We start from the raw sequence: 21,242 nt of genomic DNA, 5'->3' as shown, positions 1-21,242 counted from the left end.
ATAAGCTACAGGTACAGTTTTAGACTACTATTGCAGGATGCAGGATGCAGGAAACCAACAAGCTACAGAGAGTTGGAGGATTTGGATCAAACACCCTGTACAGGTTATTGAAGATGTATCCACACAACCCTTGAAAAAGAGGCATGATGGGATTCTTGGATCATTAAAAGACAGGCCTGATTAACCACATCAGCCTGATTCCAAGCAGAATGTAGAAAACAGAGCTGTTCTTTTTTCAATTTTCCATTTCTATTTCTTTGGGTTGAGCATTCTGTTCAACAAGAAAATCTGTTCCACTTTTGCCGCCATCACCAACACTTGCAACAGGTCAATGGGGATGACTTATCTATTATAAAAAGGTGCGTAGGACTGGCAGAAAATTGTTTACAGTTAAAAAATGCACTGGAACTGAAGAAGTACATTTTTTTGCAGATGAGTCCACATCATTATTGAGAAAGCAGTTGTCACTATGTATCAGATAGTGAGAAAACAGAGTGTAAAGTGATTAAAGAAAGTATTTATACTATCATAAAGAAAGCTTTGGGAAAATAGTGGATTACATAGGAAATATACAGTACTGTATATATAATGGAAATTCTTCAGCCCTGATTGTGCTTCTATGACATCAGGACATGTACAGATACAGTAATTGTGATTGAGCAGTGAATGAAAAGGTAATATGTCTGCAATGTACAGCACGTATATTGCTGCTCCCATTCCAGTCCCTCTCTCCCTCAATGGTGCTGGACACAGAGAAGCCATTCCATTTGTTTCAGATTTAAGGTGTTTTTCTAGCTGATAGAGTTTCCTGATAAGGAACAACTCCCAAGGCTGAGATTCTCTAGCCAACCTAATAAATGGTCATCTCTGGCACCTTACTGTCTGGGAGATTCCATGGGAGAGTCTCATCCCACGGTTTACAACCCTAAGGTCAGAGTGCATTGTTACTCATCCTCCACCTCAATCAGCCAATCAGGAACTGGTAGGGCAGGATAACCCCACGTGGGTCTCGAATGCCCCCGGAACTTTAAACCAATGAACGACCATAGTTCCTCCAGATAAAATAGGCAGCACAGGACCCAGAAGGGGCCCCTCCAGGACATTCTCAGACTCAGCATGGACAATCACATGACGGCCAGTGTGTCCGAGTGCCAGGACTTTGTTCTAAGAGTCGAGACCAGAGTCGCCCACACGTAACCAAAAGATCCACCCGAGGTTAGCCCAACAGCAAGCCTCGTGAAACGCCGGTACCCCACTCGCCTGATCAACAAGTGAACTACGGTCGGAACTGTCGACAACTGAACCTCAGTATTCAGGGCTAGCGCTACATCGAGAACGAACCGATCTTCTTCCTGTCTAAAGAGTGTGACTTGTTTGGACCCGCAGTCATTTTTCATGTGCACAAACTCTTGCTAGTTCAGCCAACACTAACTAGCCGGTCTTCAGAGAGTAACTGCCAGCGCGATGCAGCAGGAATCTCTCCCTCCTTCTCCCACACCTCACACCGTACCAGCACTGCCTGGCACCGGGCCAGAGGACGCCGATTGGACGCAGCAACAGCCTGTCGCTGTTTCCTTGTGTCCGCGGAAAATCTGAATCCACACAGATTGGATGAGTATTCAACATTCTGCATTACAGCTCGAGAATTCAATTGTTACCTCAACCCAGTTGATATTAATTTAATTCCTATGAGTGATGTACTTGCCTTTGAGTATCTAGTGTAGAAGTTGTAATCAGTTTCGTAAAGTTTATTTATGAAACAGTATAAATGAATGGTATACTGAATGTATGTCCTTCTTGGTTTGTAAATCTTTGTTTATGAATATATATCTTTTGTATTCTGCTAACCCTCACTAAAAGATCTGTTATGTTTATATGCACATTTTATGTATTAATACATGTATTCTCGTGTATTAGTATCCGTGTGTGTGCGTTGCTGAGTTATCCCGCAAGGTCGGTTTTCTAATAACCATCAAAGAATCATTTTGTGACTTACAGTACTGCTACAATTAATAATTGCCCAGTAAATGCAAAAAAAACCCTACAACTGTATGACACATAATCTTAACTTCATCCTCAGGGGGACTGTAAAATAAATCTTTTGTGATGTGGGTATTGTGTGTGTACTTTGTGCTCCGTCTTTGTAGAGTTTAACAGTCATCTGATGTTCGATGATATGCAGACAGCTTTGGGTGAGATGTGGCAAGAGATTGTGCAGCCCAGCAGTAAAATGCATTGAGCATGCAAGTGGAGATGTGCGTTTCCTGTAAAACGTTTGTGCTGTGTCTAAAACATCAGAATGAACAAGTAGAAAAGTGGTCTATGGAAGGAAATGGCCTTTTGTAGTTACATGACTGGAGTTTTACACAATGTATGCATGTTCATGTGGCTCCTGATGATAGCACTTTTCAACACTATTGATACCATGCCATTAAAAGTTTCTTCCATCATAGACATTTTCTAAAAAAAATCAACAGAAATTGTTGAAGCATGTGACTTAGTATTTAGGTGTGACAGAAGTAGCATTCATTTCTTCTTGCAGAAATTTTCAGGACCTCTCCTGTACAGGAAATGCATAATCTCAATTTGCAGCTGGAGAAATCAATATTTCTCTCATTATGAAATTTGCTTTTTACATTTGATGATGGGAATGTCTCAGTATATGTTCCCAATTAACATACAGTAACTCTTACATTTTTAAAAAAGTTTTAAAGCAATTAAATTAACATAAAGATAAATCCTTATCCAAGTGGTAGCTGGTAAAAATGTCAAATAAGTTAAAAATAAGGGTGAGTAAAGAAAGCGCATCAGCTGCATTTGTGATGTCAAGTACACTGTAATTTAAGTATCACTAATAACTGCTAAATCTAGAAGTTAGACTATCCCTATTCTTAACACTTGTAATCTTCCTGCCTATCAAATATTGAGGCCAAATATCATCTATGACTGCTGGTCCTCCTGGAATTGCACAAATCAAGATATACTACATTGCACGCAACAGGGGAGAGTTCTGCTAACGTCATGCCACAAGTAAAGCTGTAAAATCCTGTATAAACCTTAAGGCTCAATAGCCCATGACAGAGGAAATAAGACTAAGGTATGTATTATGACAAAATGTATATAAGGCACAGTAAGGACAGTTAAATGACTGACAACGATTTATAAAGTAAAGAAAAATTGGATAACACACCAAATTCTAAATTTTTCCAAACTTAAAGCCTATAATACAGTATGTTGTGGCTTATAACAAAGGTTTTTCAGAGTAAAATGTATCATAATATTAAAGTGCATTTGTTTATTCGGGATTTCTTAAGTGATTAACATGATTTCATTCATGAGTTTATTTCATTAGAGTAAAAACTTCCTTAGTGCTTTTCTGGGAATGCCAGCAGCCATGTCACCCTGCAACTTCCAATTGGCAACCCACTGAAGCTAAGCAGGTGTGAGCCTGGTCAGTACCTGGATGGGACACCTCCTGGGAAAAACTAAGGTTGCTGCTGGAAGAGGTGTTAGTGAGGCCAGCACGGGGTGCTCACACTGCGGTCCATGTGGGTCCTAATGCCCCTGCATAGTGACGGGGACACTATACTGTAAACAAGTGCCATCTTTCGGATGAGATGTAAAACCGAGGTCCTGACTCTCTGTGGTCATTAAAAATCCGACTGTTTCTCGAAAAGAGTAGAGGTGTAACCCTGGCGTCCTGGCCAAATTTCCCATGCCTCCTAATAATCCCCCTCTGTAAATTGGCTACATTACTTTGTTCTCCTTTCTCTCTGACAGCAGGCAAAGCGACGCGCTGTTTGAAGTATTCTTGGTTGCATTTAATGGCAATGTCAGCTCAAAGATTTGGTTCAAACCACCAAATGGAGACGGGCGTGCCGATAAGCGGACCCTGCTGATGCAGGATTAACGCTAGGATGAGAGAAAGTGCTTTCCTTGGAATCCTCTGTTATGACATATTATTATATTACTGTGGTCTATACAAGTAAATTAAGGTAAAAACATGAAAAAAAAATTGCTTACACGTATATCCTGTAGCACTTTTCTGGACACTCCACTCAAAGCACTTTACAGGTAATGGGGACTCCCCTCCACCATCATCAATGTGCAGCATCCACCTGGATGATGCGACAGCAGCCATCGTGCACCAGAACACTCACCACACATCAGGTATCAGTGGGGAGGGGAGCAGAGTAATGAAGCCAGTTCATAGATGGGCATTACTATGATTGGTAAGGGCCAATGGGAAATTTGACCAGGACACTGGGGTTACACCCCTACTCTTGTCAAAGAAACACCCTGGGATTTCTAAATGACCACAGAGAGTCAGGACCTCAGTTTTACATCTTATTCAAAGGACAGCACTATACTATACTGGGGCATTAGGACCCACATGGATTGCAGGGTGAGCACCCCCTGCTGGCTCCACTAACACCTGTTCCAGCAGCAACCTTAGTTTTTCCTAGGAGGTCTCCCATCCAGGTACTGACCAGGCTCACAGCTGCTTAGCTTCAGTGGGTTGACAGTTGTGAGTTGCAGAGTGATATGGCTGTTGGCTGCAAACTCCATAATCAAAATAAATTTACCAGGTACACTTTTATATAGATAGCCTTGCAAAGAAATAGCTGGGTTCTGGTGCAGTTCTACAGAGAGAGACATTGTTCTAGGTGCTGTGATATTTTGTTAAAAACAATTGCATACTGTAGATAACTTCCTTATTCATCATTCATTATTATTCAAATGTATCATTAATAGTCTACAGTAAATATCAGAAGCCAGCAGCATACTGTACATGGCCACCACTGGAAGTAATGCATGTTGTACGTTTTATATATAGCAGCCATAAAGAAAGAGAAGCAATCAATTACAGTTGACCACATTTGTTGAGGGAGATCAGGATTTTCTCATATGTACATTGATCAAATGATAACTGGGCTCTAGGGTACTGCTGTAGATGGCAGTTTGAATCTTTATTTAAAGTTACAGCTTTCATTGTCTAGTGATGTCTCTTCAGAAGCTAATGTGCAGCCCCGTCCTTGTGAAATGCTACTGTTAGTTGAAAACACTGGTTTCTCTGTCTGTACAGTATCTGCCTTGTGCATTTTCTTGTCTCTTTCAGTAGTGCTCCAACACCTCCTCCCGAGCAGCATCTGTGGTTGTTTGGCTTAGATGCTGCTAGGGGTATCTTAATTGTTTTGACATGAGTATTTGCTCATTAGATTTGAAGTCTGAGGGAATATCTAAATAAATTAGGGAAATAAAGAGGAATGTAGCCTCAACTTGGCATGTCTTTACATACAATGCTATGCATTTGTGTGAGAGCATACATTCACAAAATAGCACAGGTGAGCAAATTTCATTAATTTGATGCTTTTAATTAAAATCAACAATACTTTTTCCTGTATGTTATGCGGTGCATAAGTAAAAAAAAAAATTAGAACAATATTTGGTGGTTATATTTTATTGCTGTAAGGTCAAATTTCCAGGCCCAATCAATCAAAAGGCTGAAACAATGCATGAATAAATTCATCACGATATTGCTGTAAAACATAAAACTCACTTGTGCTGCACTTGTCATGGGATTGAAAGAAGTAATATACTGTACACTGTAGGAGAGGGCTTTTACAGATCTTGTAATTTTGTTTTTCCTGATTTATTGTAGCAAATCATTCTGGTTTTAATTATTTTTCTATCAAAAAGATTAAATATTTCGTATAAGTAAACTGAAATAAATGGAATGCATTTCCAAATTTTTTTTACAAAAATACTACTTTCTGCTTATTAGTATATTTTATCCAATGTAAATCCCAATCATATTGTCCATTCAGAAATTATTAGTAGTAATTCCAGTGTTAAAAAAATGTTAGAAAAGGAATTAACATAACCCCTGTCCCCACAATGCACTTAAAGAATATTCAATGGCATGAAATCAAACCAAAAATACTACAGTACTTACAGTTCATGTAAACATGAATGCAAATGAATGCAATCAGGGGATAGTTTCAAAATGTTCTAATGTTGATCATGTCGGTTAACACGGTTTTTCAGAAGCAGATATGCAATATTATTAATTGACAACATCCCCATATCCCAAAAAGCTATTGAATTGCATTGGGTGTTTAGCAAAAGAGACTTGCAAATATAGTACTCAAAACATGCATCCAAAGAGAACAAAGTAGCGAATGGCTATAAACTGTGTCTTACAATTTGTAATTTTAAGGTTACAGAAAAACTGAATCAGGGAAGACACTGGTCAGATACTTACTAATATCATATGTATATCAGTATTAAAGAATAACTTCAGAATTTAAAATATATATAAAGATATAAAACAGCATCTTCAATGTTGTCTGTAATCTGTAATCATTGAATCAATAAAAGCATGTTGATATGTACTGTAATTTATTAATTTCAGTGTCTAAGTTGCCAATAGAAACTATAACAGAATTATTTTAGAGGCAGTTGAATGAATTAAACCTGGTTACATATCACTTCCATGTAGTAGAAGTATATCATTTTGAACTGTCAAAATTGGTCATGCAGTGCAGACAAGGTCTGTTACTCCTACATCTTAAATTGACAAAATTGTTGGATTATCCAAAGAGAACATTTAAATTGTGTTCTGTTTTACAACTAATATTATGCTAAGCCAAGTTTCAATAGGTACTGATCAAATGCAACATAACAGATTTTAGGTACATGGTTATAAAAGCACTCCATAAATGATGACACCTCTTGAAAAACACCAGTAAGTGTTCTTTAGTAAACCTTTTTTTTTTGCTGTCAGCTTGAAGCAATCAGCTGTAATGGACATGACAATAAAACACTAGTAAAACTAACAGCAGACCTGTGCCTAAACTATAGTGAGATCGTAATACATGATACAGTAAATCAAAGATGAACAACAAATGATTGTCTAATGTCTTATCACTTAAAGAACACAGATCTAAAATACAAGGCAATAATTTCTAAATTCTTTATGAATAACAATGTTACAATTAAAAGTTGCTAAAAACAACTGAAGAGGCTAAAAGAAGCACACACAGAAATAGATTAGCTCTTATGCTGCCTAACGAAGAATTCAAATGCAAGATCAAAATGGTAAGAGGCCACATTTATATGATTACCACAGATTCCTGACGGGGTAGTGCCACAAGCTTCTTCAGTGCTTGAGAATTCTCCACACTCTATCATACAAGACTTTAACTTGATAAAATGTTCTACAGAACCTCTTCCAGTAAATTTAAATGGACTCTAGGACTGCCTCCCAGAGAATGAGAATTATGCATCAATGTCTCTCAGCTTGGCAGCTAGACAGCTGTTGTAGTTACAGTACACTCACAAAAGCAGCAACTAAGAAATCAAGAAAATTTAAAGAAACATATAATTAAAAAAAGGAACAGGCTTCCAGAGTACAAGACTACATGGGGAAAAAAAAACTATAGAACTTCTTTTAAGTGACACATCCCTAATAAACAGCGTGGTTATCTTCTAAACCAAGGAAAAAAACAACACTTCAGCACATAATGGATATGCAAAAGGTCAATTTATCAGCTCTCTAACTCTTGGGTCCACATTACTGACTATATGTTAATGCTTGCCTCTTGAATATGAGATAAAGGGCTATCTGCACACTGTTTATTGGGAATTGTGTTCACCATAAATCATGCACTGAAGAGACAGGAGAGATAACTCACCTTTCACTTTGTTTTTCGTTGCAGTTGCTGGGATCACAGGGGGAAGGGAGAAAGGAAGGGGAAGAACAGACAACGATAGATTAGGGCTTTCATTAGGCAAGAATGGAGAGAAACAGTATTCAGTGCAGATTTCAATCTCATACAAAAGCAACATTCTGATCGAATTTGTTCACTTTATTCAAAGATGTATCTTTTCCCTAAGAGTTGTGTCAGAAGGATTTTGACTAACAATCAGATCCCTGACCTTGTGCTCAATGGTGAAGAAAAGTTAAAGTCTGAACATCATTTTCATCCAGTTTATGTTATACAGTACCTTTTTCTTCTGTATAACCAAAGAAGAAAATCCAGTGACATTTCTCAATTGAGCAACTGTGTTTTATTACTGCGTTTGCTGTAAATATTGGACACATCCACCAAATCTATACAGGGTTCTTTCCATTAAATGTTTTAAACACTTTTTCTAATGCATCTTAGCCCTAAAATAGACAATGTTCTTCTCTAAAGGAATTGAATACGAATATGAAACAGATATTTTCAGTGGGAGTAGTTTAATAAAAACAAAGAACACACTGTTTCATGTTTTTTGGAAGTCTGTTACTGTATGTTCATAAAATGATCTTTTAGGAATTCTTGCTTGAAGAACAAAAGGTGACATTTTTATCAGAAATTGACTTCATATAGTAAAAGCTAGAGTTCAGGTTTACGAAGAAAGAATATAACAACAAAAAGTTACTGTTATGACCACTGTCCTGCAGCTTTCCTTGGCCTTACCCTGGAAAACTGTCACATTCTCACAAGGGCTCATGGTTTTCCAGGGCTTGCTGCTCTGACCAGACTTGGTGATCTGTCCCCATGAACAATTATGGTTTCAATTATTCAAGTGCTCTGTTTCCCTATTTACTGCTGAGGCACCGCTTGCACCCTGTCTGCAGTTCTCTCTCCACTCTCTCCATTATTCTCCATTTCAGCGGACTGAACCTTCAGTTTCAGTTCCAAGTCTTCACTCCATCCTGCATTGCAGCTCCAGTTCCAAGTCTTCACTCTGTTCTGTGTTCAGTCTGCACAGCAGCTCCTGGTCTTTGCCCTGGAACCCTGAACTCTATTCCACTGGCCTCCACTTCTCCGTCAATTGTCCAACTCACTTTGGGGGCAGTCTCCGTCATCCAAAATGCCAGGTTCTTTCCATGCAGTCATCTTCCCTCAGGGTAGCATCCCCATTCCTGTCCCACAGAGGGTCCTGTACACTGGCACTCTCTTCGACTGCCGTCTTTTTGGATTCTCTTTAGGGCAGTTTTGCCGCAGATCTTCAGGACTCTTTCCTATTTCTCAACCTCTTTTCTCGGGCTGTCTGGGTCATGTTTTTCTATTCTTTCCTTTTTAGCCATCTTTCAGCTCCCAGCAGAGCCCTTCCCTTCCTTCCTAGAAATCTGAAGTAGAAATCTGCTCTGTGGCAGAAAGAGCGGCACCCCGTTAGCCTAGACTCCCTGAGAGTTCCTGAGCTTCCTGGCTCCAACTGGGAGCTCCGCTCCGCAGCTGTGTTGACCCTGGGCTCTGGAAGTTGAGAGGGGACTAGAAAAGGAGTCCCTTCATGACACGCTTCCTGCAGACATCTCCCAGGTTTGGTCCAAAGGCCACTTGCCTGCCCCTACTCTTTTTTTGATGACCTAGCTAGGCAATCCTTGCTCTGTTGGCCAGTATTTCTTATTTGTTTCCTTGTAATTTCCATTACAAGGCAGGCAGTCCATCTGCCTGCACCCTAGGCTATTTAGAGAGGCTGCCCACCAGGGCCGTGTGATCCCCCCTTTCCGTGAGCTCGGTAGTAGGAATCCGTTCTGAAGCCAAGAGAACGATACCCCAAGATCCAAGGGTCTCGCATTCCGATTGACGGTCTGAGGTGGGCAGTTTCTTTAAAGGCCGGCAGTTTGCCATGCCACCTTTTCTCCGTTTTTTGCCTGGGATGCAAATGCTCTCAGACCCATGTCTTTGCCTTTTCTCTTTCTCTGCCCTGCAGGACAGTGATCTATTATTCTATTATTATTCTAATAATCTATTATTCTCTTATTGCATTACTGCTGTCTAATCTGTCAGGACTCTCCACCACTCTCTGGTCCCTGACCAGTAACCACCCCCTCAGCTGTATCCAGCTGCATTGTAACAGTTACTCTCTATAACTTCACTCTGTAAAATGGGACATTTCTTTATTTCCCATTCATAACTAAATTACTATCTCTTAACAAGTCTGATTCAGGAAAACAATCAGGAGTCTGCATCTAATTTAATTTTAATTTTAATTTAACACACGGAACAGTAATATTAAATATGTGATATGTTAAGTCATTTTTGTTAATGAAAGATATGTGATTAGAAGATGATGTGTTTCATGTGTTTCATATTCTTCAAAAAAGATCTTTCTCCTCTACTGGTTTTAGTCACTAGTTTCATGTTTAAAAAACTGCCTATATTTCTTGCCTTTCTCCTTTAAATAGGAATGGTTTAGCATTTTAAAGACTTTTACTGTGAGAGCTGTAAATGATGCCAAAGCTAAACTTTAAAAGGATAATGTAATTTTTCATTAATCTAGCACAAAAGCATGTGTTATCTACAGATCAGGGTCCTCAAATGAAGAGTCTGTCAGCCAGCACACATTATATAGTACTGAGTGAATAGAATTGCTACCACCAACAGGATAACTGAAAACTCATTATTTCTGACACCAGAGAAACTTTTTTTCCACGTCTTACATGGAAGTTATTAATCTCTGACATCCTCTCTGGTTCCTAAATCTAATAGTGTTGACAAAGTCAGAAATGGGGATAAGATTCTCTTGGCTGTGCTGAGAGGTTTGAAATTACTCTGTAGGCATACCAATATATTTGTCAACTGCTTTAACTACAGTGCGTAAACAATCTCAGGATTCTTCTCTATACTTAAAGTTTTTTTTTTTATTCAGCATGTTTACTACAACTGTAAAGATCTCCAAAACCTCCAAAAAGCAATAACACGAAATTAAGTTTGCCAAAACAAATACAAAGTTCTGAAACATCTTCATGGATGAGGACATTAAGATATTGCGTCTCATGTTCATGGCAAAATACCACAATTTAAACAGAACATTGAGTTTCCTTTTAAACCAGTGAATTGTTCGGCTTTTTGCCTAAAGCATCAATTGTTGTTTATTGAAAAATAATTTAAAATGTGTTTGATATCACAGTGCTCATAAATTAAGTAGTATCTTTTGCTGTGCATATAGCGGAGGAAAATGCTCCAAAATAATTGGCTTTCTTTTATTGTTTTATATAAGTATAATATGAATGCAATTATTAAACACTTTGATGTAAATAACTACTCTATTGTTCTATTTACCCCCATTCAAATGGAGTGAAAGAAGTTATTAAGTTTTATTGCTTAAATGATTTTTGGTTATTGATTTAAGACAATTGGTTGAGAGGAATCATAAAGACAAAGCTTACACTATCTGGAATGAACCCAGGATCTGGTGTGAGGTCTATGACAGAGTGGAAGAAGGCATGAAAAGAAACAAAGTTTAAGAAGTTGTACTAGAAACGGATACCTGTGCTTAGGTGAGAGGAGGCAGGTGAGGTGAGGTTTAGGACCTTCTAATGAAACTTTGTTTAGGTTTAAGTTCCATTCCGTAAGTGAATAAAGATTCTTTCCTTTAAACTGTTAGGTACTTTTAATTGTATAATTAAATTTTCAAGTCAAATTCCAGAGAGATAATAATCAGCCCTCGCAAAAACAGTATGGAATGTATTTTATATCTTTGTGTCGCTAAACTCCAATTTACAAAACGTAACCTCCACTTACAGTCAGATGATGATTGTTTCCAATAAATAATTTCTTTTCCAAGACATGCTTAACTGTCTCTCTGATACAGTGCCTTTTTGTAGCACTATGCTTTTAAGTCAAGAAGCCCAAAGCATAACAAATGGGGTGAGAGCTGCTTTAGACCTCATAGAAGATACTGCCAAATTTCTTTCAGTTAAAATGGACCTCCCAGTCTCTAGGTTTCAGTGTGGCTCTTGACCTTCAAGTAGATGTATTTCCCCGTCTAAGGTTTCCAGGGCTACAGTTCTATACTATAAGCCTGAATGCATTTATTTTCTGGCAGACCTTTCCTGCTCTGAAGCTGCAGCCATGAGACTTAACTGCATGTGCTGGTCCCCATGGTGATTTGTTTAACAGACCATCATGTGTCTGCTACATATTGTACTGCAGATAACAATTTTGCCCACCCTACAACTGGATATTTTCCACCTTTTTCAATCATTTTCCTAAAAGACTACCTTTGGTATTCAATGGCTCATATTCCAGCTAGTACTAGCCAAACTAACATTAAACTCAATATACAGTATACCCCCAAAAATATCTGGGTTTCGTTACAACATTTCAGATTTGTTTAATGCAACATTTGTCTTCTTGTCTGAAATGTTATACAGCACATTCCTGGATTTTGTGTAGAACTGATTTGAAAAAGGGCACTATGATCTAGAGTGGTGTCAGTGGAGCATACCGTTTGTACTGTATGTGTTGATTACTAATATTTGTATTTTTACTGTTACCCCACACTTATTTTAGAACACCTTATCTTAGCTCCTCTGTTGTTATTTAAAGACAATTATTGTTACCATCAGCAACACTGTTAACACCTCATAGCCTCAGAAACAAAATCAGGCTGGGTCTGCTCAGTACTACAATTCAATAGCTCAAAGAAAACATGTGTTTCAGCTGTTAGTGGACCAGTCCAGACTGGTCCAGAATTTCTATACCAATATCCAATTATGGTGAACTGGGGACACTGTGCTGTAGGATATGTCCTATCAATGACACATTAAATTGAGGTCTTGAAAACTAAGGGCCATTAAAATTCACATTGCACTCTTCAGAAGAGCAGGGGTAATCAAGAACCATAAAACATAGAGGTACTGTGGATGTACTTTGTTTTGTTTTAATGTATTTTGTTTTCATTTTACACAGATTTGCGTTAGCTTAAAATATTTGTATAAATGCTTTTGGCTATTTGCATATGCTTACACGTAAAATATGTTGCAATATGCATGTAGAAATAAAAATAGTTTTATTTTATATGCTTTACAAAAATTAAATTATATTTTTTAAACATATTTTGTAATTATATACAATGTTCATGATGTATTTGTTCTGTTTATATTGTTTGTATTGATCAAAACGCTTTGCTACTTGTATACTTTTCTGCCTTATACTACATGCAAATACATTTTGTAATTGCAACATATAAACACTAACGTAGAGATACATGCAAACAAATACAGTGCCTTGTAAATGTATGCAGACCCTTACTATGGTGTCCTAGGTTACGAAATTACAAAATGATGCAAACACTAATATTTAGTAAATTATTCAAAACCTTAAATGCTCAATCTGAAAACTTATATGAGTAAATTAAGTTACAGTAAATGTCAGGAAAAATACTAAAGAGAAAAAAAAACTGAAATTGGTTTATTGTATTAGTATTTAGACCCATTTACTCAATATTTTGTGGAAGCACTATTGGCAGCAATTATGGCTCCAAGTCATTTTGGGTAAGTACCAAATTTGCACACCTGCATGGTGTGTGGAGTTCTTTGTGTGCATAACAAATCTTAATCTCTTCTTCAAAACATAATGACTGCAAGCTTTAAAGCATAAGAATGTGAAATCATTTGTGCATATGTTAGAAATGTTTCATTTACTGAGTACACCTTTTAGAATAAATTAAACATCTAAATGGGTCAAAAAAGGTTCATGAGTTAAACGTGCATAGATTGCTGTTTGTTAATTATTGTCTCCTCCCAATTTAACAGTTAGCTTGAAACAGCATATCCTCTTAACAGTGCATTAAATGACATGGCATGCTATATGTTATCCAGAGAACTTAGTAGTGTCCCTTTACCTGTGGCTCGTCGTATGAATAATTTAGTACTCTTGCATAATTGATATTTTTTTTACAGACATGATCTAGACTGCAGCACTTCAACTCCTTGGGGTAAAAAAAAAGATGTACCAAAGAATTGCACAGTGGTGTCATAAGCATTTGTGTTATTTATGTATTTTTTTTCTCTGCTGGCAATGACTTCAGGCCTTTTCCGCAGCTCGTTCAAAGACACTATGATAAAAAAGCACTTATGTACATCTTTTAGCAGAACAAAAAAAACAATGAAAGAAAGGCTTTAAAACTCTAGCCTAAGGGCAAAATGAAGTCAACAGTCCTCACTAGTGTGACACTAAAAGCAAGGCACTTAATACATAACACGAAAACATGTGTGCACTTAGAAACAGAAACAACAGAGGTGAGTCATGTTCTTCTCTGCTACTTCCATATTATTATTCTGTATTCTGCTGCAACAAACACCCTGATATACCAGAAAACACAGTTATCTGAATTTAAAAGTAATTTCCAGCTTCATCACTTTTGTAAATACTCATAAACTATTAATGCCTACATGAAGTGTGTCCGAAATGTATCCATGTATTTATTCACAACCATCAGTATGCAATATACTGTAAAGTAGTACATTTTTAGAGGTTTTAGTTCTAGATTAAGGAAAGTTCAGTTTAGTTTTTCAAGCTGTTTCATTATCAGCTACTGTAGGTAAAACACAGTAGACGTTGTGAAAAAAGAGTGACAAGATATAGATACTGGAATAGTTTTCATAGATATTTTATGCACTTTTTTCCACCTGTCATTTGAGAATAGAGGTCCCCGAGATGAAGGTAACAAATTAATAGTTTTCTTCTTTTGGAAAATGATGAAGCTGGAACATATGAACAATTTCACTAGAGCAAGAAACTATCTTGTTTGTTTGGTAGCAAGTAGCTTAATGATCCAAAAATCACATCAATTTCTCAGCATCAGCAAGATGTTTAAACAATTTGTTCCAGAGACCTACGACAACCAGTGTTTCCTGTTGGTTTGTATCATTTCTTGTGCTTGGAGATGACTTAACTTGAATTTTGAATACATAAATTGAGTTCTTAGTTGTAGCAATAATCTCTCCTTAAAAAATATAGTTTCCCAATCTGTGTAAGATTTTTCTTACATATGAAGAACTATGCAGGTTGCTTTCCTTTGTACTGTTCTTTGTACTTTATACTTTGTACAAATTTAAACTTTACATCCCCAAATAAAACTCTTGTTCTTATTCTTACTCTTACTCTTATACACTACAAAAAGTGCTGAGGGTATCCCACTGATTTTACACGCAGACAATGTAGACAAGAGTATACTGTGCCTGTATTTTTTTTTGTTTGCTCATGACAGCCAACTTACCAAATATAGGAAAACTTGAGTTAAATTGGCAGTATATTGCCATTTATGTTAAAAAAATATTCCAATATTTAACAGATGTTTTTTGCACATTACCTTGCCTCCATCCATTCTTTTACCACTTTATCCAATACAGGGTCACAAGGGAGCCAGAGCATATCCTGGCAAGCAACAGGTGCAAGGCAGGATACACCCTGGACATGCATACACTCATTCCAGGACCAATTTTCACAGAAGCCACTTAACCTACCAGCATGTCTTTGGAAGCTGGTAGAAACTGGAGCATACAAACTCCACACATATATAATATTATATTATATTATATTATATTATGTTATATTATATTGTATTATATTATATTATATATTAATCCCCAGGAATTGAACCAGGTCCAGCACTGCGATGCAGCAATGATAACCACTTCATTATTGTGCCACTCTTTTACCTATGTAAACTAATACATTTTCACGTTGTGAAGATAAAAGTAATGCTCCGAAGGTTGGTACCCAATCCTGCTTGTTGGCACTTCAGGCCAGTTTGTTAAGACTCTTCTGGATGCTTCTTATCACCTGGAGTGGTGGCAAATGTATGACCCATTTATTGAAATTCGCTTAATTAATTTAAAATGTGAGTGAGCACAATATATGCTGTCTAACTCTAAAAGAAAAGATTTGCCACACAGCAAAAAAAAATGAAATATTTACATTTTCTTTCTACACACCTCGGTATGATAGCAGAGTAAACTGTTGCACACAAGCTTTGATATTGGATATTCTAACTTTCATGTCTGACAAAATGCATACAGTAAATATACCCTTTCTAATATCCAACCAAAACCTAACCTTGCAGTATCTTCAGTGCTGAGAAATCAGTGATCAGACTACATGCAGCAGGCATTTTCAGAAATATACAGGAGCTTTAAGAATTTGGTGATATACAGTACGCATCACAAAATGCATGCTTGTAAATAGTGTCATTAAAAACCATCCATTAAGGCAAGCGATTTAAATGTGGCTGTTGAATATTAATTCTCCTTTCCTAAGTAAGGATGAAAGTAGTGAAAAGAAAATTGCAAATGGTAATGCATTTCAGTAGATTTCAAATTTCGTGCACAGAATTAATCAAAAAGGAAAGGAAATAAATGCATTACATGTTCATAATGAAGTGACATCAGCACAACTAGCCAATGACCAAGACAGATATGCTCCCCAGAGAGTAATTTGTCATCTTCACACCACATGCAAATTCTTCAAAAACCCATCTCTGACCTTCAGTTTTATTTTTAAAAAAACTAAGAGCATTAAAATGTTGCTGTTCAAAGGAAACATTAATACAAAGAAACATGATATTGAGTTATGTGGCAGTTTTCCTCAAAGTCCAGAAAACTGCATTCAATTTGACTAAGCTAGCATAATTTTGAGCTCAACAAAGCAACTTAGTGGCTGGCACAGCTGAGACCAGGACTGGGTCTTTCAATTTCAAATCCGTCATATTCAGAAATCACTGCAAATACATGTTCAATTAAATTAGGAATAGTGTAGTTCATAAGATTGTCCTGACACAATTTGCTTCCCATGTCAGTTTCGGTTCCTTGCTACATTTTTTATTAACTTATCATATCATATCCTGTTTGTAATGACTTTCATATTTCTGTTGGACTCTGAGCTAAATAACTAAAAATGTAATTAGGAAAGTCAGAAGTTTATTATTTATAATTCACTGCATCTTCCCAAAGGATGCTGTTTCTGTTTACACGTGTGTATTGCCAGGCTGTCTTCCACTAAATGACAGTAATTAATGTTGTGCTTTCTATTTGCACTGAAATGCACCAAAGACAGGCTCACATGTTTCTGTAAAGGGATTATTTGGAGGCAATTGCCAGAGGATTAAGATTTTTAATAGGTTTTTACTATGTTTCCTAACCCAACAAAGAAGAACTGTCACAATTATTAAGTGAACACTTTATGACCCTGTTACAACTGTAAAAGTATTAAATAGTAATATACAGTATACGCAACTGCAAAGGAAAGTCTTCCCATCAATTCAGGCTGAAACTGAATTGGAGTTATGACTACTTCTATCACCAATGTTTCACAATATCAATCTACTGTAAGTAATAATCATCAATTAGGTACAATCATTCATGGCTGCACCCTATAATATCTCCCAAGCCTTTTCACATTCTTACAGGAGCTGGGTCAGTGTGGCATTGTGGAAAACATTGCCTTTGGCAAACTTAAACTACTGGTCATGGGAGATTGAAATGGTAAATGGCACTTTGTAGCAAACTACAATTCAGCTCTGTATAAAACAACAGAAAATGTCTTACAGCTGGACATGAATGATGTGCTAGTCTATACATATGTGTACTGTAAGTGTCTCTTCATGTGTACAAATAATCTGCTTGTTACAAAGAGCACCTTGTGATAATTACATTCAAAAGGCATGTAATACTCTTTCCAGCTGAGGTAGCATAGATGCAGGGAGTGATGGAGGCCATCATCTCAGCATTAAATTTCTGTTACAATCATTGTACATTGTGTCCAAGGAAAGAGCTCAATTACTTTCAACAGCTAAATAAATTGAAAAAATGCTTGGTCCATTGAATTACTTTGATGAGTTGCAATCCAGACAGGAAAAAAAAAACCTCAGTACAGGACAGATAGAAAAGGTATGCAGAGTTGTGATGTTGGCATTTAACTTCTAGTTAATGGGTTTACATATTGAAAAGCACTATTTACTTCTTTAAAGCTATCAACATATTTATTTAGCCTTTATCAAATATATACAAGCACAGATTTTAATATTATACCTTTGAATCCAACAAGTGGTTATCATTATAAATCACATAATATATTACTCCTCAGAAATATATTACTCCTGCTTCTATATGCTGTATACTATACATTATGTTAAAATTGCAAAGTAAGATATTTAAAATTGCCACTGAATATAGCCCAAAGGGTACATACAGTAATAAAAAAAACTCCAACAAGTGGTCAGAGCTCAGTGCATTTATAGCAGGGCATTGGACTATATTTGAAATACAAAGATATAGAAAAAGAATCAAGAAACATAAGCCTGGGTTTGCAGTCAGCAGACTGTGTGTGTATTGCCATCCTTTTTTCTGAATGCCAGGTTGTGACAGTCCATTTGATTCTGTTATTTTCTGGAGCTTGGAGCTGTAGTTTTTCTTCCCAGCATAACGTCTTTGTTCCCACTGAGGGACTGCTCTGTTGTGCCTTTCTATTCCATCTTAATTTCAAGTGCACAGTGTAGAAATCTCATTATGATATTGCTCCCTGGCACTTTCCATTGATTTATTAAAGTTTTATGGTATCTTATACAGATGCAGCCATTCAAAGTGCGCGTCACAGACACGTACCGCAGGTGACGTCGCTCAGTATGACGCAAGATGACGCGTGGCACCGCAGTACGTGATTGGTTGACCGACAGGGGCACTCGTGGTCCGTTGGTCTGTCGTAGAAAGACTTACAGTAAAAACGTCTTTGCTGTGCCCGTTGTAGATATTGAATTTTACCACTGAAGGGAAATCTTAGTAGCTGAGCATAAAAAGAATAGGAGCATACTGTAACGCGTGTGAAGGCCATAAACGATATTAATTTTGGAACATAAACATACAGTATATACTGTAGCTGGTCTTGGTACTTTAAAGAAAAAAATACACACCAGTATTCCATTTCTCCCTAAACATTTTAAGCTTTGAAGTCTTTAACTAACATGATACCGGAGTCAACAAGCATACTTTTAGAATTTGATTAAAAGGGAATATAATATGGAATCGCGTATCTAAAGAATTTAATAACGGTATTCGTGTGCTGCGACAGGGCTGTGTAGGGCTTTTTCGCCTGCCTGTTCATGCGAGCTGTCTTCTAGCCGACTGGTCTAGGTGCGTGACTAGCAACTGGGAGGTTGTGTGATCGAATCCAGCTGGTGCCGGACTTTTCTTTTAACAAACATTTCTTCGAAAAAATAGAATAGCGATATTATGGACAATAAATTGACTTTTATATTTCAAAATATCGCAACATGAACGATATTTGCGATATTTTGAACATATCTTCCCTTCTGACAGCGGTTCCTCCTTCTATTGTGTGTGTGTGTGCAACAGAGTAAATTTTTATAGAGAAATGGAGGCTGGACAGTATGCGTTACAATATAAACATTTATATTGATTTAAATCGTGTTCTGATTTAAATCGCAAACGCGTGTTTAATTATGTGTTTTTTAATCATAATCAGGCTAATGCATTTCTACATTTTCTGTATGAACCAGCTTAGAGGTTCATACAGAAAGACAGCTTGTGTTTAAATTGAGTGTAAGGTAATTTATGCTTCTAAAGTCATGGTCAGCATTTATTATTGTACTGTGCTGTAAACTTTTTCTGTGCCTAGTCACATTATTTTATAGCGTTTTTATTGCGTTATTAAATCCGGTGGCGCTGTGTGTTAGAGTAGTTTCCTGACTCCCTTGTCACATGGTCTGTGATTGAATCCCATAGAACTATGACTTTATTTTTTAACAAACATTTCTTTGAAAAAATGAAACGTTTCCCTTGGTCAGAGATTAAATAAAACCTCACTCGCACCAAACAAATTTATATTTCTAAATATCACAAAATACGTTCATTGTCTTCCAATCGAGTCGAGTTGACATTGGAAGCCTGCCACACCCGGACTGTTAAACCAACGCATTAGCACGTCAAAGCCCATCGAGGGTATTGAGCCAGTATTGCCTTTAGTATTCCCCCCTCTCCCCTCAATTCAATTCAATTCAAGGTGTTTTATTTGCATGACAGATGGGTACAAGCAGTGTTGGGTATGTATATTGTAACGCTTACGGCAGACAGGCACTGTGTAAGAGCCGGCGCACCAGAGCAGCGCACCGAGGGAGCGTCTGCATTTCTAACTTAGTTTTTAAAATTAGTCAAGCAATATGAAGCATCTCCTTTTACTTAGTGCCTGAGCATAAAAAGAATAGGAGCATACTGCAACGCGTGTGAAGTCCATAAACGATATTAATTTTGGAACTTAAACATACAGTATATGGCTGGTCTCGGTACTTTAAAGAAAACATACACACCAGTATTCCATTTCTCCTAAACATTTTAAGCATCGAAGTCTTTAACTAACGCGATACCGGAGTCAACAAGCATACTTTTAGAATTTGATTAAAAGGGAATATAATATGGAATCGCGTATCTCAAGAAATTAATAACGATATAATTATATTCATGTTGCAAAAGAACTGCAACGGACATAAAAACTCCCTTGCTTTTAACAGAGCGTTCCATAATTTCTAACTACGAAAATGCCAGGTGAAAGGATTTGTAAACATATTTTGTTAAAGCAAGTCAGAACCCATTCAGAGCCTACATTACATTTTAGCGTTTCATTCTGAGCAGAAGACCCTCACACCTGAAGAAGGGGGAGGTGTTTTTCGCTGGAAATCTCGCCTGCTTCTACTTTACAACCGGAGTGCTGGCTGTGACGAATTAAACCGGTATTACAGGTTACAATCACAGACCATGTGACATGGGAGTCAGGAAACTAACACAGCGCCACCAGATTTGATAACGCTATGAAAACGCTATAAAATAATGTGACTAGGCACAGAACAAGTTTACAGCACAGTACAAAAATGCTGACCATGACTTTAGAAGCATAAATTGCCTTACACTCAATTTAAACACAAGCTGTCTTTAGCCCTCTAAGGTGGTTCATACAGAAATGTAGAGATCCAGGCTCAGAACACACAGCTTCATTAGCGAATACATATGCAGGACAACTAGAGAAGACGTTTTACAGAGGATGGATTTTTAGAAACATCCCATCAGTGACATCACTGAAGTCAACTCCTAGGTACTGTAACTGTCGTGTGGATAGTTTCACAAGAATCAGACAAAGGTTTAAGCATCGCTTGTTCTAGATAAAACTGCAAAAAAAAACAACAACCCATAATGTACTTCTTTGCGGCTCTGTTTGCCCAAATCATATATTCACAACGTGAAATCTAGAAAATAATATTACGTAACCAAAATCCGCAATATGGAAACAGAACCTGTGTAATTGTTGATAGATGATGTACTCGTAACATTTTTTCAAGACGAACTACAACATTTAAAAAATGACTTGTATGTACTTGATATCTCTAATCAATCCACGGGTCCCAGCACGAAACGAAAGTAAAACGCATACCGTTTCGCGCTTCTTATTAGTTGC

The 21,242-nt window shown here is 37.2% G+C and overlaps 1 protein-coding gene across 2 annotated transcripts in view; it reads right to left on the bottom strand.

Annotated features, from left to right (window-relative positions):
• The window catches only part of LOC148830690 (cell adhesion molecule 2-like), a 691,585-nt gene that overhangs the window by 200,461 nt on the left and 469,882 nt on the right, over window positions 1-21,242 (bottom strand). For both annotated transcript variants that reach the window (XM_088921768.1, XM_088921769.1), the window contains exon 2: window positions 7,698-7,724. In XM_088921768.1, coding sequence (XP_088777894.1) covers window positions 7,698-7,724 — 27 coding nt within the window. The remainder of the gene's footprint in view (window positions 1-7,697; window positions 7,725-21,242) is intronic.

This window comes from Atractosteus spatula, chromosome 7 (assembly GCF_055471065.1).
Source record: "Atractosteus spatula isolate fAtrSpa1 chromosome 7, fAtrSpa1.hap1, whole genome shotgun sequence".
Classification (NCBI taxonomy): domain Eukaryota; kingdom Metazoa; phylum Chordata; class Actinopteri; order Semionotiformes; family Lepisosteidae; genus Atractosteus; species Atractosteus spatula.
This window is presented reverse-complemented; position numbering and strand designations above follow the sequence as displayed.